The 11924-nt window shown below is 38.9% G+C and overlaps 8 protein-coding genes across 8 annotated transcripts; 6 read left to right on the top strand and 2 right to left on the bottom strand.

Moving 5' to 3' along the window:
* Positions 1-98: 98 nt before the first annotated feature.
* On the top strand, positions 99-500 carry B0P05DRAFT_562747 (uncharacterized protein). Its single transcript, XM_051580629.1, has 3 exons — positions 99-186; positions 230-309; positions 362-500. The coding sequence occupies exons 1-3, from the start codon at positions 117-119 to the stop codon at positions 482-484; spliced, it is 273 nt and encodes a 90-aa protein (XP_051429903.1). The 5' UTR covers positions 99-116; the 3' UTR covers positions 485-500.
* B0P05DRAFT_562749 (deoxyhypusine synthase) lies at positions 501-1714 on the bottom strand. Its single transcript, XM_051580630.1, has 2 exons — positions 1447-1714; positions 501-1403 (listed from the first exon to the last, which is right to left on the bottom strand). The coding sequence occupies exons 1-2, from the start codon at positions 1693-1695 to the stop codon at positions 522-524; spliced, it is 1131 nt and encodes a 376-aa protein (XP_051429904.1). The 5' UTR covers positions 1696-1714; the 3' UTR covers positions 501-521.
* Positions 1694-5526, top strand: B0P05DRAFT_591920 (PXA domain-containing protein; the record flags this gene model as incomplete). The annotated part of the gene is made up of 4 exons (XM_051582951.1): positions 1694-2545; positions 2592-2940; positions 2981-3114; positions 3163-5526. The coding sequence occupies 4 exons, from the start codon at positions 1694-1696 to the stop codon at positions 5524-5526; spliced, it is 3699 nt and encodes a 1232-aa protein (XP_051429905.1).
* A 154-nt stretch (positions 5527-5680) lies between these two features.
* On the bottom strand, positions 5681-7676 carry B0P05DRAFT_315497 (RNA polymerase III transcription factor IIIC subunit-domain-containing protein). The gene is made up of 6 exons (XM_051573517.1): positions 6955-7676; positions 6666-6898; positions 6517-6615; positions 6351-6470; positions 6170-6305; positions 5681-6128 (listed from the first exon to the last, which is right to left on the bottom strand). Exons 1-6 carry the CDS (start codon positions 7522-7524, stop codon positions 5835-5837), a joined length of 1452 nt encoding a protein of 483 aa, XP_051429906.1. The 5' UTR covers positions 7525-7676; the 3' UTR covers positions 5681-5834.
* A 76-nt stretch (positions 7677-7752) lies between these two features.
* On the top strand, positions 7753-8923 carry B0P05DRAFT_562757 (putative transmembrane protein 41B). The gene is made up of 6 exons (XM_051580631.1): positions 7753-7948; positions 8022-8067; positions 8114-8242; positions 8287-8380; positions 8426-8530; positions 8592-8923. Exons 2-6 carry the CDS (start codon positions 8060-8062, stop codon positions 8889-8891), a joined length of 636 nt encoding a protein of 211 aa, XP_051429907.1. The 5' UTR covers positions 7753-7948; positions 8022-8059; the 3' UTR covers positions 8892-8923.
* Positions 8924-8937: 14 nt separating this feature from the next.
* Positions 8938-9537, top strand: B0P05DRAFT_562767 (mRNA splicing factor). The gene is made up of 3 exons (XM_051580632.1): positions 8938-9060; positions 9103-9262; positions 9301-9537. Exons 1-3 carry the CDS (start codon positions 8963-8965, stop codon positions 9508-9510), a joined length of 468 nt encoding a protein of 155 aa, XP_051429908.1. The 5' UTR covers positions 8938-8962; the 3' UTR covers positions 9511-9537.
* Positions 9468-10500, top strand: B0P05DRAFT_562769 (uncharacterized protein). The gene has a single exon (XM_051580633.1). It carries the CDS (start codon positions 9797-9799, stop codon positions 10478-10480), a length of 684 nt encoding a protein of 227 aa, XP_051429909.1. The 5' UTR covers positions 9468-9796; the 3' UTR covers positions 10481-10500.
* Positions 10501-10520: 20 nt separating this feature from the next.
* On the top strand, positions 10521-11741 carry B0P05DRAFT_315767 (uncharacterized protein). The gene is made up of 7 exons (XM_051573518.1): positions 10521-10677; positions 10721-10826; positions 10866-10941; positions 10998-11110; positions 11153-11298; positions 11341-11591; positions 11631-11741. Exons 1-7 carry the CDS (start codon positions 10626-10628, stop codon positions 11703-11705), a joined length of 819 nt encoding a protein of 272 aa, XP_051429910.1. The 5' UTR covers positions 10521-10625; the 3' UTR covers positions 11706-11741.
* The last annotated feature ends 183 nt before the right edge of the window (positions 11742-11924 follow it).

Below are 11924 nucleotides of genomic sequence, written 5' to 3' on the forward strand. Positions count from 1 at the left end.
ATAAGATACGTCATGTGCATACGGGTAGAGTCTACCTTATTTGGACATTTTTTTTTTGAGGCCAGGTTGGCTTGTCTGGAGATTTTTTTTTTTTTTCATTTCTTTCACATAATACAATGGCTGTTACAAGTCGTTTAGCTGATATTGCTCAAAAGTCTGCTGTTCTTTTGTTGGCTGGTACAACAGGTAAGAGATACAACATAGGAAGGCCTATTTATATTGTGTTTAGTGTATTATATGGTGAATGTGGGTATGCTTGTCAACCGTCGTATGGAACTAAAGAAACAAGGCAAACTTCATGAAGAATTGGTAATGACTATCTACCCTAGATTTATTCTTATTTATTCATCCTGTTTTATAGGCACGTCTGAATACAGTGCTTGAGAATCAACAAGCTGAAAAAGCACTTCATGCTGAGACTTCAACTACACCCACACCTTTCCCAGACACCTCACAACCTGGTTCTACTCCCAGAGACCTTTAACTTCTATTAAATAAATGATTCTACATTATATATATGTTTATTGATGGAATTCTTTGGCAAATGTCTCTGCTACAATTAAAGGAAAGACCAGTGTAGCATCAGCATAGACCTTGCATGATTTACTGTCTGCACGGATTTTACCCCAAGACACAGCTTCATCAGGACGTGCACCTGCATCACTTCCATCAAATTCTTGTGCTGTATTGATATAAACTGCATAATCAGCACCATTACGCATCAGATTAGCGTTACAGATATGATGTTTGATAATACCACCACCCAAGATAATCATGCCTGTCTTTTTAGCAAACACAGCTTGGTTATTCATGGCACGAATATCCGCATTGATGTCTACAATCAGACCAGGATTCTTGTAGGAATGGAAATAAAGCATATCACCCAGACTACCATCTGTAATTGCAGGGCAAAAGACAGGAATCTTGTGCTTGGATGTCCAGTAATAAATACTAGATTCATCTTTGATCTCTTCACCTAATAGTTGAATCATGCTTGAGGGTGTCCAGACCTTGTTTTTCTCTTTTTGTTCTTGTAACATGGCATCAAAAATAGGAATAACCCAGTCTTCGAATTTACAGTAGTTGTTGTTGGGTACCAATAAATTGCCAATACGGTTCAATCCCTTTTTACGTAAATCGCTGCCCTTTAATGCAAAATCACCTAAATAGGTAGGTGCAAGGCATTTGATAAAGTCTTCTTCTACACCCCCTGCAGTAGCCACAATCACATCAACCATTTGATGCTGTACTAAGAATCGAATGATTTCACGTAGACCAGAAGACACCAAGTTGGATGTATAGCCTAAAAAGATTTTACATTTGGTCTCTGCTCTCACTTTAGGATCCAGGTATTCTTTTGCTTCGTCCGCTTGAATAGGTTCATCTGATAATCTCCATTTTCTCTAATGCATTTCAATGAATATTAGCCTGATAGTGTTCTCTTACCATCTCTTTCACAATATCTATGGCTTCTCCAAGACTACTGCCTTGATAGCCAATTTGTTTATAAGCACCCAATAAATCAGACAATGAAAGCTTTTTGTTGAAATCAGGTCCTTGAATAAGCACAGAACCTTCTGGCATGTCGACTGATTCGACAAACACAGCATCCAATGCACCTGTAGGTTGATCTGAATTAGACATGATTAAAGAAAAAAAAAAAAAGATTTTATTCCAGTCACAAGATATAAACATGCAACTGGTTGCACAAGGCGGGTTTTCTCTTTATATGTTTTCTTTTGTCTTGTTGGCCATCGTGGGTCTATTGGTCTCTGTCCAATTTAGCTTTTGCTCTCATGTTTGGTTTGGATTGTGTATGCTTTTATTATTGATATGTGCTTTATTAGCACTCCATACGATCGTATTGTATGTCTATATTACCTACATTGTGTCTCCACAAGTTCATCATCGCATCGACACGTTTAAACCACTCAAGTTTGTCTACCAGTCTCGCCCTCAAGAACCCAACACAGTTGAGCCCCTGAGCGAGCATGAAGAACTCAATACTGCCTTCAATACCCTCTTGTCATGCCTGATGCGTGATTTCATTCAGTCTTGGTACACGCACATTTCAGCCGATCCCTCTTTTTCAAACACCGTTGATCGTCTGATACGTGCCTCTGCATCTCACCTGGCCCAACGACTGTCTTCAGCCGACCTGTTACACATCTTACTGAACCGTATCTTACCACGCATCACGTTCCACATTGCCGAGTTTCGTGCGGCTGAAGAATCCTTGCGTGGCAAGTCACTCGAGCGATCTGTCACCCAATCCGATGAACTCGATCTCTTGTTAGCCAGTCGGTTTCGACAAGGCAAGCTCCATAAAGCCTTAACGACAAGTGCTGTGACGACCAAACCAACCGAGATGGTCTACTTAAGAGGCTTGATGGAACGTGTGTTGCCGCTCGTGATCGATCCGCATGAACTGGCCAGTGGACCTGTGCGTGTCGTGGTCCGAGAAATCGTGAGTCATGTCGTGTTGCAGCCTGTGTTGGATATGTTGGCTGATCCTGATTTCTGGAATCAGACGATTGATAGTTATGTAAGTGACAAGTGGCTCGTATGGATCGACTGACCATGTTCCTTAGTTGGGGAAAGCCATCATGGAACAAAAGATGGTGCGACAGTTACGTGAAGTATTGAATCGACATTCCACGCATGAAATTGATCAAGTCATGGATGTACTTACACAACAAGATACAGCCGTGGATCTGTCTTTCAAAGAGGAAGATGACATGGCCAAAGAACGAAAGAGTCCCTTGGATCCTTCTTCTTTCTCACCTACCAGTAAAAAGAGCGTGTTTGGGATGGACAGGACAGGCAAACGTACATTTCAGGAATTCCTCAAGATTATTCAGGAAGAAAAGAACTTGTTGGACCTAAAGCGAGTGCGTAATGATATTCAAACACAAATCAGAAAAAAAAAGACACTGATTGGTAAGTGACATGTAGGCTATGACTCAACAAAAGTAAAAAGCGGATAGAGACCCTGAGGAAATTGTGGATGGAGAAAAAGTACAAGATGTGATGATGTATATCAATCGTCTTGGGGTAGCTAAAAAAAGAGTGGATAAGCGAATTGCTACTTTGTCAGGCGAACAATTTGATATTGTAAGTGAACAGTGAACCCATCTGCCCTTGTGGCTTATTTTGCCTTAGCGAAAATCAACTACCCAGTTATTCTCTAGCAGGAAGCAGAGTACCAGTCAATCTACTGTAGGGATGGGTCTCAGAGACATCTTGACCAACACATCAGGTTTATCTTATTTTATGGAATTCATGGATCGACGAGGTGATATGGTCAAACTTCAATTCTGGCTAACCGTCGAAGGATTCAACAGTATGGTCAATCATCCTTTAGAGACATTCTTACAGGACACCAAGATGGTCCACGACATGTACTTTACTGAATTAGCACCTCATCGCCTGCATGTGTCTGATACGCTTGTGTATGATCTAAAGCAAAGTATTGCCTCTGCAGAAGCCTCGATGACTCAACCCAGTCTGTTCTCAGATCATGTACGTGAACTGGGTCTACGTCTGTCTCGTATTCAACAACATGTCTTTTGGGAGATTGAAAAAGAGCATTTCCCTTACTTTAAGCGATCTGATCTTTACTTTAAGTTCTTGTCGTCTGCACCTCCTTTGCATTCACCTGATATGGACACACGACATAGTCTAGACGAATCAACACGCTATAACCAAAAGACACGTCCAGCATCGATTCATGAATCACCCCGCATGACGCCAGAGACATCATCTTATTTTGAAGAAAGACCAAGAGGCCATCAACGTGCCCTTAGTGATTCCATCAAACCCAAGTTTTTTTCGTTTTCCAACATGTTTGGACAAGAACGACCTTTATCAGTGCCTTCTTCTATCAAATCATTAGAAGATGAAGATGAGTTTCTGATGGACATGGTCGTACCCAATCGACTGGTCAGAAGAAACACAGTAGATGCAGTAGAAGCAGAATTACGATCTATTCTGGACGGCAATACCATGGACACAAAGACAGAGCCAGAAGAGAAACCGACAAAGCCGACTCATTCTGTCTTGTTGTTGGGTGGTTCTCAAGTCAAGTCCAGTACGGCTTTACCTGTTCAGAATGTCTATACACTGCCTAGCTGGACATCTTCAGGGGGCACGAATACCATCAGTGAAATTGAACATGATTCGTTAGAGTCCATGACAGGCAATGATAGCAAGAGTTCAACAGAAGAAACCTCCAGTATGACCTCTTATTCCTCACAAACCAACGTCCATTTTGCTCCACCAGGCGATTTGATGCTAGCCACCAAAGTCCAACAATTATCTGAAGAAATCGAGAAGCTTACAGCCCAAGAAGCCATTGTGGATGCCCTGATCACAAAAGCAGAATCACAAGAGAAACTGGAAGAACTTCGTATTCTCAAGAAATCCAAAACAATGTTCCGACAAGAACTGCAGCAGATACAATACCAAAAATCACAATACGAACTTCAAGAATCTGAAAATGTCTTATTGCCACAACGCACACAGATTCATATTACCAGTGCCACCATTGGGTCTGATAAACATGGTGAATTTGCACTGTATGTGATTGAGATTCAACAGTTGGGTCTGGATGGAAATTATGCGTCAGGCTGGATTGTGGCCAGACGATACAGTGAATTCTTGGCACTTCACACTAAACTCAAAGAACTTTTTCCTGCTGTTCGATGGATGGAATTTCCTGGTCGATGGCCGTTTATTAAACTACAAAAGCCCTTAGTGGAAACAAGAAGAGTGGCCTTGGAGAAATATCTACGTCAGTTAGTGCAAGATAAAGAGATTTGTGCCAGTCAAGAGTTTCGCTTGTTTCTGTCTCAACAAAACATCTTTGTCAATCCAGCAGAAGATGAATCATCTGTTCAGCATACAGTCATGGCCACCAGTACATCCAGTGCTTCCCTACAGTCTCTGAGTTCTCCTTCTGTTCAAAACCTACAGAAATCCATGGCAGATGACAATCTTCAAAAAAAACCCTCAAAAGGATTCATGCATCATATCTACAAGACAGTGGCTGCTGGCATTGATGATATTCTGATTGGTCCTTCCATGTTGGATTTAATCACTCAACGCTTGGGTGAACAAGTGATGGAATTCTCTCAACAAGAATCACCTAAAATGATGCTACAGAATAACTACCCTGAAGTCATCAAAGAAGGCATCACACGATTTACAGAACCCTTGTGTGATTTGTTTATTGAAATGTTTGAATTAAAAGACAAGACAAACTGGTTAAGAAGACAGGCCATTGTGATTATTATTCAACAAATCCTGGAAGGCACTATTGAACGAAAACTAAGGGAGACAGTCAAGTATTTGGGTTCTTTACCAATGCTTGTGTTCTATCTCAACAAAATGACAGATAGTTTATGGCCACAAGGTGGGCCATTCACATTGAAAGAACCCAGAAAACTTGAAGAAAAACTTCAGACAAGAGAAGAAGCGAATAGAAAATTATCCACTTGGCTTCCGGGTAACTCCATATATTTCTAGTGAATCTCAACTCATACTATCTATTTAGATATGCTGGGGAATATGGTCGGCAGACAGAATGCACGAAGAGGGGCACGACGATTATTTACTGTGCTTCAGAACAAACGTTTAAATCAAGATTTAGCTTATACCTTATTGGATGAAATGATCTATGCTTTATTTCCTGAATTAAACAGTTGATGTGGCTTCTTCCATGACTTCATCCTCCTCTTCTTCTTCATCCCATTCTTCTTCAACATCATATTCTTCTAATTGATCCATGTCTACCACATTGCCTTTGGATTGTTTAAACATATCATTTCATGTGTTTATTCCTTACCTAGTTGTTCAATATAATTATCAGCCACTTCACTTAAGGGTTGATCAAAGGACATCGCTTCTTGAACTGCTCTTTCTCTATCCTCCTCCTCTTCTTCCTCCTCCTCCTCCTCTTCTTCTTCTTGTCCTTGATTTGCTTTTTCTCTTTCAATGTCTTCCATTAATCCCTTCTCAATATCCTCCATGGGTTCTGCATAACCTTTATCTACAATCGAGAAATACTTGGCTTTCAATGCTTTACGAATACGGTCAAGCACACAGTGATAATAATAACCGCTGTATCGCTTATAATTATGAGTTGATTCAGGTTATCGAGATGACTTACAGAACAAGTATCCTTTAAATAAGCAGGATGAGTAATAAGTGGTGCTATTTCAGGATCTTTAATATCGCATAATTGATACATTGAAGTACGGCCAGGTGCTATTTGACCATCAAACTGATACACCTCATCTTCCATACTAGACCTTGTCTTTAGCAAGATATTAATGACATTATCTACTTACCTGGGTTCTTCTGTGATGGTTTCTGGTTTGATATCTATACCAAAGTCTGGTTTAGGTCGCTTGACATGTCTCCATCGTGTCCTGATATTGACTCTTCTTCTGACATCTACTTGTTGATATCTTGGAAATCATAAGCAATAGATATGAGTTAGCTCAGTATACTTACATGTGGTATTTTCTATCTTTTCTAGGATCAACACCATATTTCACCCAACAATCACGCCATGGACCTGATTGAAATGTATAGGCTACATGGTTTAATACACTGTCCTAAGCGTATCAGTCATCGCCTTAAGAAACCTAGAGTTCACTTGCCTTCTCATGAATTTTTGATAGCGAGGGTCTGTGGAACACTTGAGTGCATAGCGAGACCAAATAGGACGTTGTTCAAACAATTCCACTAATGCCTTATGAAGTTCAGTTTGGTATTCATGATGCAAAGAAGGCAATGTATGCCATGGTTGAATAGGCACATTGTCCTCTTGAAATCGAATAACAGTCGAATGACTGCTTGAGACTTTTGTTCTGTTGATCAATTTGATTTGGAACTAGATATATCAGTATGATTGTATTCCTCCCTCTAACTAATCTCAAAATAACTTACAGAACCATCTGGTTGTCTGACACGGACACGCAACACAGGTGTATTTTGTCGATACCCATAATCAAACAAGGCCTCATGAGGAGTAAAGACAGGTGGAGGCAATGTCTCCAAATCGTCTGCCACAAGGTCCCCTTGCTCCATTTCAAATCTTATCAATGAATCCACTCTGCCTTTACCCAAATCCTCTTTTAGACGACGAATACGATTCTGTTGAGGCACATTGTATTGAAAATCAGCCAAGGCACGATACCGTATGGTTTTGGTTATTGTGCCCATAATGTCTGTCTTGTAGGGTCCTATGGTTTCTCCTGTTGATTTCTTGACGCGTCGAGTGACTTTGACAAGTATCTTACTGCTGTTGATGACATCACCTCGAATAGGGTGAGCAAAAGGATGAGTACGATAATGCAGGTCAACCGAAGTATCTGTCAATAAGGCTTCACTCAGGGTTTTGATGCCTCCTAGTTTTTGAATAGCACGGTCTGGATTTTTCACATAACCCGGGTATTCAACACATAAGAACTGGTTGTCTGGAATAGGAAGTGTAGGTGCTGTTGAATAATCTGGCATATAGAAAGAGAGAAATGAAAAAAATGACTTTTTCTTTTTTTTAACCTTTTATGAAAAGCGGTCACTTTTTTTTTTTATTCCTGTTTGTATGCATGAATTCAGTGCAACCTTGTCCAACAGAAATAACTATTTGATATTGAATAGACTCAAACTTACAAAAGAAAGAGCCATATATAGACATATATTCATTTTAGCCCTATTTATAAAAAAAAAAAAAAAAAGGGGGAGGGGGCGGGCCCAGACAATCACTATAAAAAGGACTTTTTTTTTCCGGACTTTATAAATTGTTGTTATTTTTTCTTCTTACGTTTATTCAATGGCAGAAATAGACCCTTTATTGAACAGAACAAGAGTGATAGAGACATATACAGTACAAGACGTGGAAGCTGATCAGCCTTTTCTTGTCATAAAAAAAGAAAAGAAAGTATGGTATTGGACAAGTGATTCTTATGCTTGGTCTTTGGCTGCACTCCTTTTGTTATTCACTACATTTACAGCTTTAGAATATTTAGTTATCAAGTCCAGCTTACCCTCCATGAATCCGTATGTATCATCTCATACAAAAGTCGTTTCTTACCCCCTAGTATAGTGAGGATAGAGACGATATTAAATTTCCAAAAAACTTGGAGGACCTTCGAAAGTTGAATGCCATTTTATCAGTCTATATGGAGCAACACTTGATGCAGGTCTATACCATTTTCTTCATAACTTATATATAGTAAGTGTAACTGTTGACAATCAAGATCCTGACTATCTTGTTAGCCTTCAAAGCTTTTCTATACCTGGTTCTATGTGGTTATCTATCTTGGGTGGCACTTTGTTTCCTTTCTGGCTTGCCTTATTGACCGTAGCCACAGTAAGTAACATGATTGATGCATGGATTGACTTATAATTCACAAAGTGCTCTGCTCTAGGTGCCAGTATCGCTTATATTATCTCGGGTAGTTTAGGCTCAGTCGCTATCATTCGATTGTTAGGTGACCGATTATCCAAATGGAACGAACAGGCAAGTTTATCATTTATTAATTTTTTTGGTCTATCATCATTTAACATAGGCTCTGGTTTAGTTAGTACAGCATAAACAACACATGCTCAATTACATGATTGTCTTGAGAATATCTCCTTTACCACCCAACTGGACTGTCAATCTAGGCTCACCTCATTTGGGTGTGCCATTCTGTAGTTTCTTTTGGGGCACTTTTCTCGGTGTCATACCTCCTTCTTTTATTCATGTTCAAGCAGGTGCTGCTCTAGACCGGTTATCGTCTACTGACAAACTACTTACGCCTGTGAATATCACGTGTTTAATGGCAGTAGCGATGGTGGCACTTGTACCTGTCTTTGTTCGTCGACGATTTCAAAAATAATAATAATAATAATAATAATAAAAACAACGTCACTTTCTATTCTTTTTTTTTTTTTCTCAATAAAGTATACGATGGACCAAGAAGCACAAAAGAGAAAAGAACGTTTAGCTGCTTTAAGAAAAAGAAAGCTCGGTGATGAATCCAATAGATCAACAAGCGATGCTGAAAAGTAAGCAGAGGATAGGATACCAGTTTGATTGATGCTTTATAGAACACTCAAATTTAGAAGTTATACACCTCACGATGAACAACTCTTACAACACGTCGAGATAGCCACACCTGATACTATTGGCAATACAGTCGAAGAAGAAACAAAACACTTGACAAAAGAAACTTTAGCACAAGCACAAGAAAAGCAAAAAGAAGAAGTGGTATGTAAACAAAATGGCATACGTGGCTCATCAAGTAGGATTTGTTTAATCTAGCACCCAAAAAACCCAATTGGGACTTAAAACGCGACGTTGAAAAGAAGCTTGAAAAACTCGATCGTAGAACACAGCGTGCTATCTATGAGATTATTCGTATTCGACTTGAAGGTGATAAACATGCTAATCTGGCTGATATCGTAGCCAATGCAGAAGCCCAACAACAGTTTGAGGCTCAACATGCAGACTTGTAAATAAAATCTTTATTTGACGATGCCTGATTTTTTTTTTCTTTCTTTCAAACACGGACGATACAAAGGAGGATGGATATGGAAGAACATGGATCATTTTATCTCTTTTTTCTTGATTATAAGCGAGTATCATGGTTGAATAGATATGAAGACTAGGAAATTGAATGGGTGTTGTAAGAGACATAAAGAATGAACCAAGAGGATTTAATATGTATATATGTATATATATATATATATCAATCATGGTATAAAAGAATGAATAGAATGATACATTTGTTCTTTTTTCTTTATGTTGAAAAAGAAAGTAACTTTTGAGAGTGTGAATACGATCAAAGCTGAACCCTTGTTGGTCAACAACAATCAAATTAAACAAGAAGTGAATGATAAGCCAGAATGGCATCAAGAATCTGTGGCCATCCCAAGAGACGATGTACAACTGATTGCCAATACAAGAAAACGTATGCCTCATAAGACTAAAGCAGCCAAGCAAACATGCTTAACTGATGGTCTTCCTCGCAGTAAATCCATCATGACTCAATACAGAAAACTACTGGACTTGCATGGCTGTAACAGAGACATGCTCTTTCGTCGCTTAATCTATCAAGACTATAAAAACAAGCCTGAGGAAAGAATCTATCGATGGAATTTTGCTTTTCGATTCTGCGTATGGTTTGTGGTCAAGAAACATACCAAGATTAAACCATGGATACTGGCTTCCAAGGACAAGATAGAGAAATGGATCTCATTCGAAGAATTACAAGGCTTAAGTCAGTTCTTGACAGATCATGCCATCTCTTTCCAGTTACTTCAAGGTCCCTTGGCAGATGAGGCTGTTGGCTTATTTCTGAAGAAATCAAATCGATTGGCCATCAAATCCTTTTTATACACTATGTGTGCTTTTCTGTATACATTTCTGCCTATCCAACATTACCATAGTCGATTTCATCCAGACCAATTTTCTATTATTGCATAACATTAAAAAAAAAATAAGCCCTTTATCTTTTTTTTTTTTTTTTTTTTTTATCATGTCTCAAGACGATTTAAGCCAATCTTTAGCCAAAACACATATTGAAGAAACCAATCTGATTGACTTGGAAGACAATAAAGAGTAAAGTTTTATGATTCAAACACGCTCCTCATTTCTTTTCTCTTGTAGTGATAAACCAAAAGGCAAGCAGCTAGGGATGCACTTTCTTATTCACATTCTTTATAGAATCCCCACGTCAATATCAAGCAGATATACCCATGTTTGATTTCCATCGATTCCTAGACCAAATGAAACAACCCAGTGCTGAACCTATTGCTCGTTATACAAAAGGGTACAATCATCATCCCAGTATTTGTTCCTAATATGTTAGGTTTATTGCTGCTTTCTATCGAAGAGAAGCATGGACAGTACAAGAACAGATTCGATTCATTCAGGATTTCCTTCATGTAAGTCACCTTTTTTGTTTCTTGTCTTGATGTGTTGATTTATATTCTCCATCTAGTTTACCTATGGACGCATGAGGGAATGTGATGTATGGCGAGATATTTCAGATAAAGAATTCGAGAATGCCAAAGAAGGCATGGAGAAGTTGGTCATGAATCGATTGTATCCCATGTAAGTACAGAAAAAACGACAACCTTATTCAGTCTCTTCAAGTACCTTTTCACCCAGTACAATGGATGATGTAGAAAAAGATAGTATTCTTCATCATAAAATCAAGATTTTTAGATGGATTCGAGAAGAGCATTTAGATATACCCGTTACAGCAGATAATGATTCTTTCTTGACCTTTGCCGAGTCAGGTAAGAGACAGGTAGAGAACAACATCTCGTTAAACATGGTAGAACTACTCAAGATGAATCATTACAAGGCACCAAGAGATAAACTGATCTGTATCTTGAATGCTTGTAAAGTGATTTTTGGATTAATGAAACATATGGAAGCAGATCAAAGTGCAGATGTGTTTTTACCCTTGTTGATTTATGTGGTGATTCGTGCTAATCCGCCTCAATTGATGTCGAATGTACAGTACATTTCTCGGTTTAGAAGTCCTGAACACCTCCGTTCTGAAGCAGGTTATTATTTGACGAATCTGGTAAGTAAAAGTCATCGCATCTTTCTTAATCATCTTTAGATGGGTGCAATTGAGTTTATAGAGACCATGGATGTTCATTCATTATCCATCACACAAGAAGCATTTGATGCGTAAGTACAACATCACCACCATCAAACTTACACAGAATCTATAGCAACATTGAGAAAAACATGTCTGAATTAGATCAAGAACAACCTGAACTTGTGACAGATAAACAGAAAATCAGCTATGAAAATGTACTTCATCCTGTTCATGCCAAGAAATCAGATGTCGCTCAAAAACCCTTGAGTTTTATGGAGAAACTCTTTTCAGACAATAGTAGTCTTAGTGGTA

The sequence above is a fragment of the Gilbertella persicaria genome (assembly GCF_025201335.1).
Source record: "Gilbertella persicaria strain CBS 190.32 chromosome Unknown B0P05scaffold_66, whole genome shotgun sequence".
NCBI lineage: Eukaryota > Fungi > Mucoromycota > Mucoromycetes > Mucorales > Choanephoraceae > Gilbertella > Gilbertella persicaria.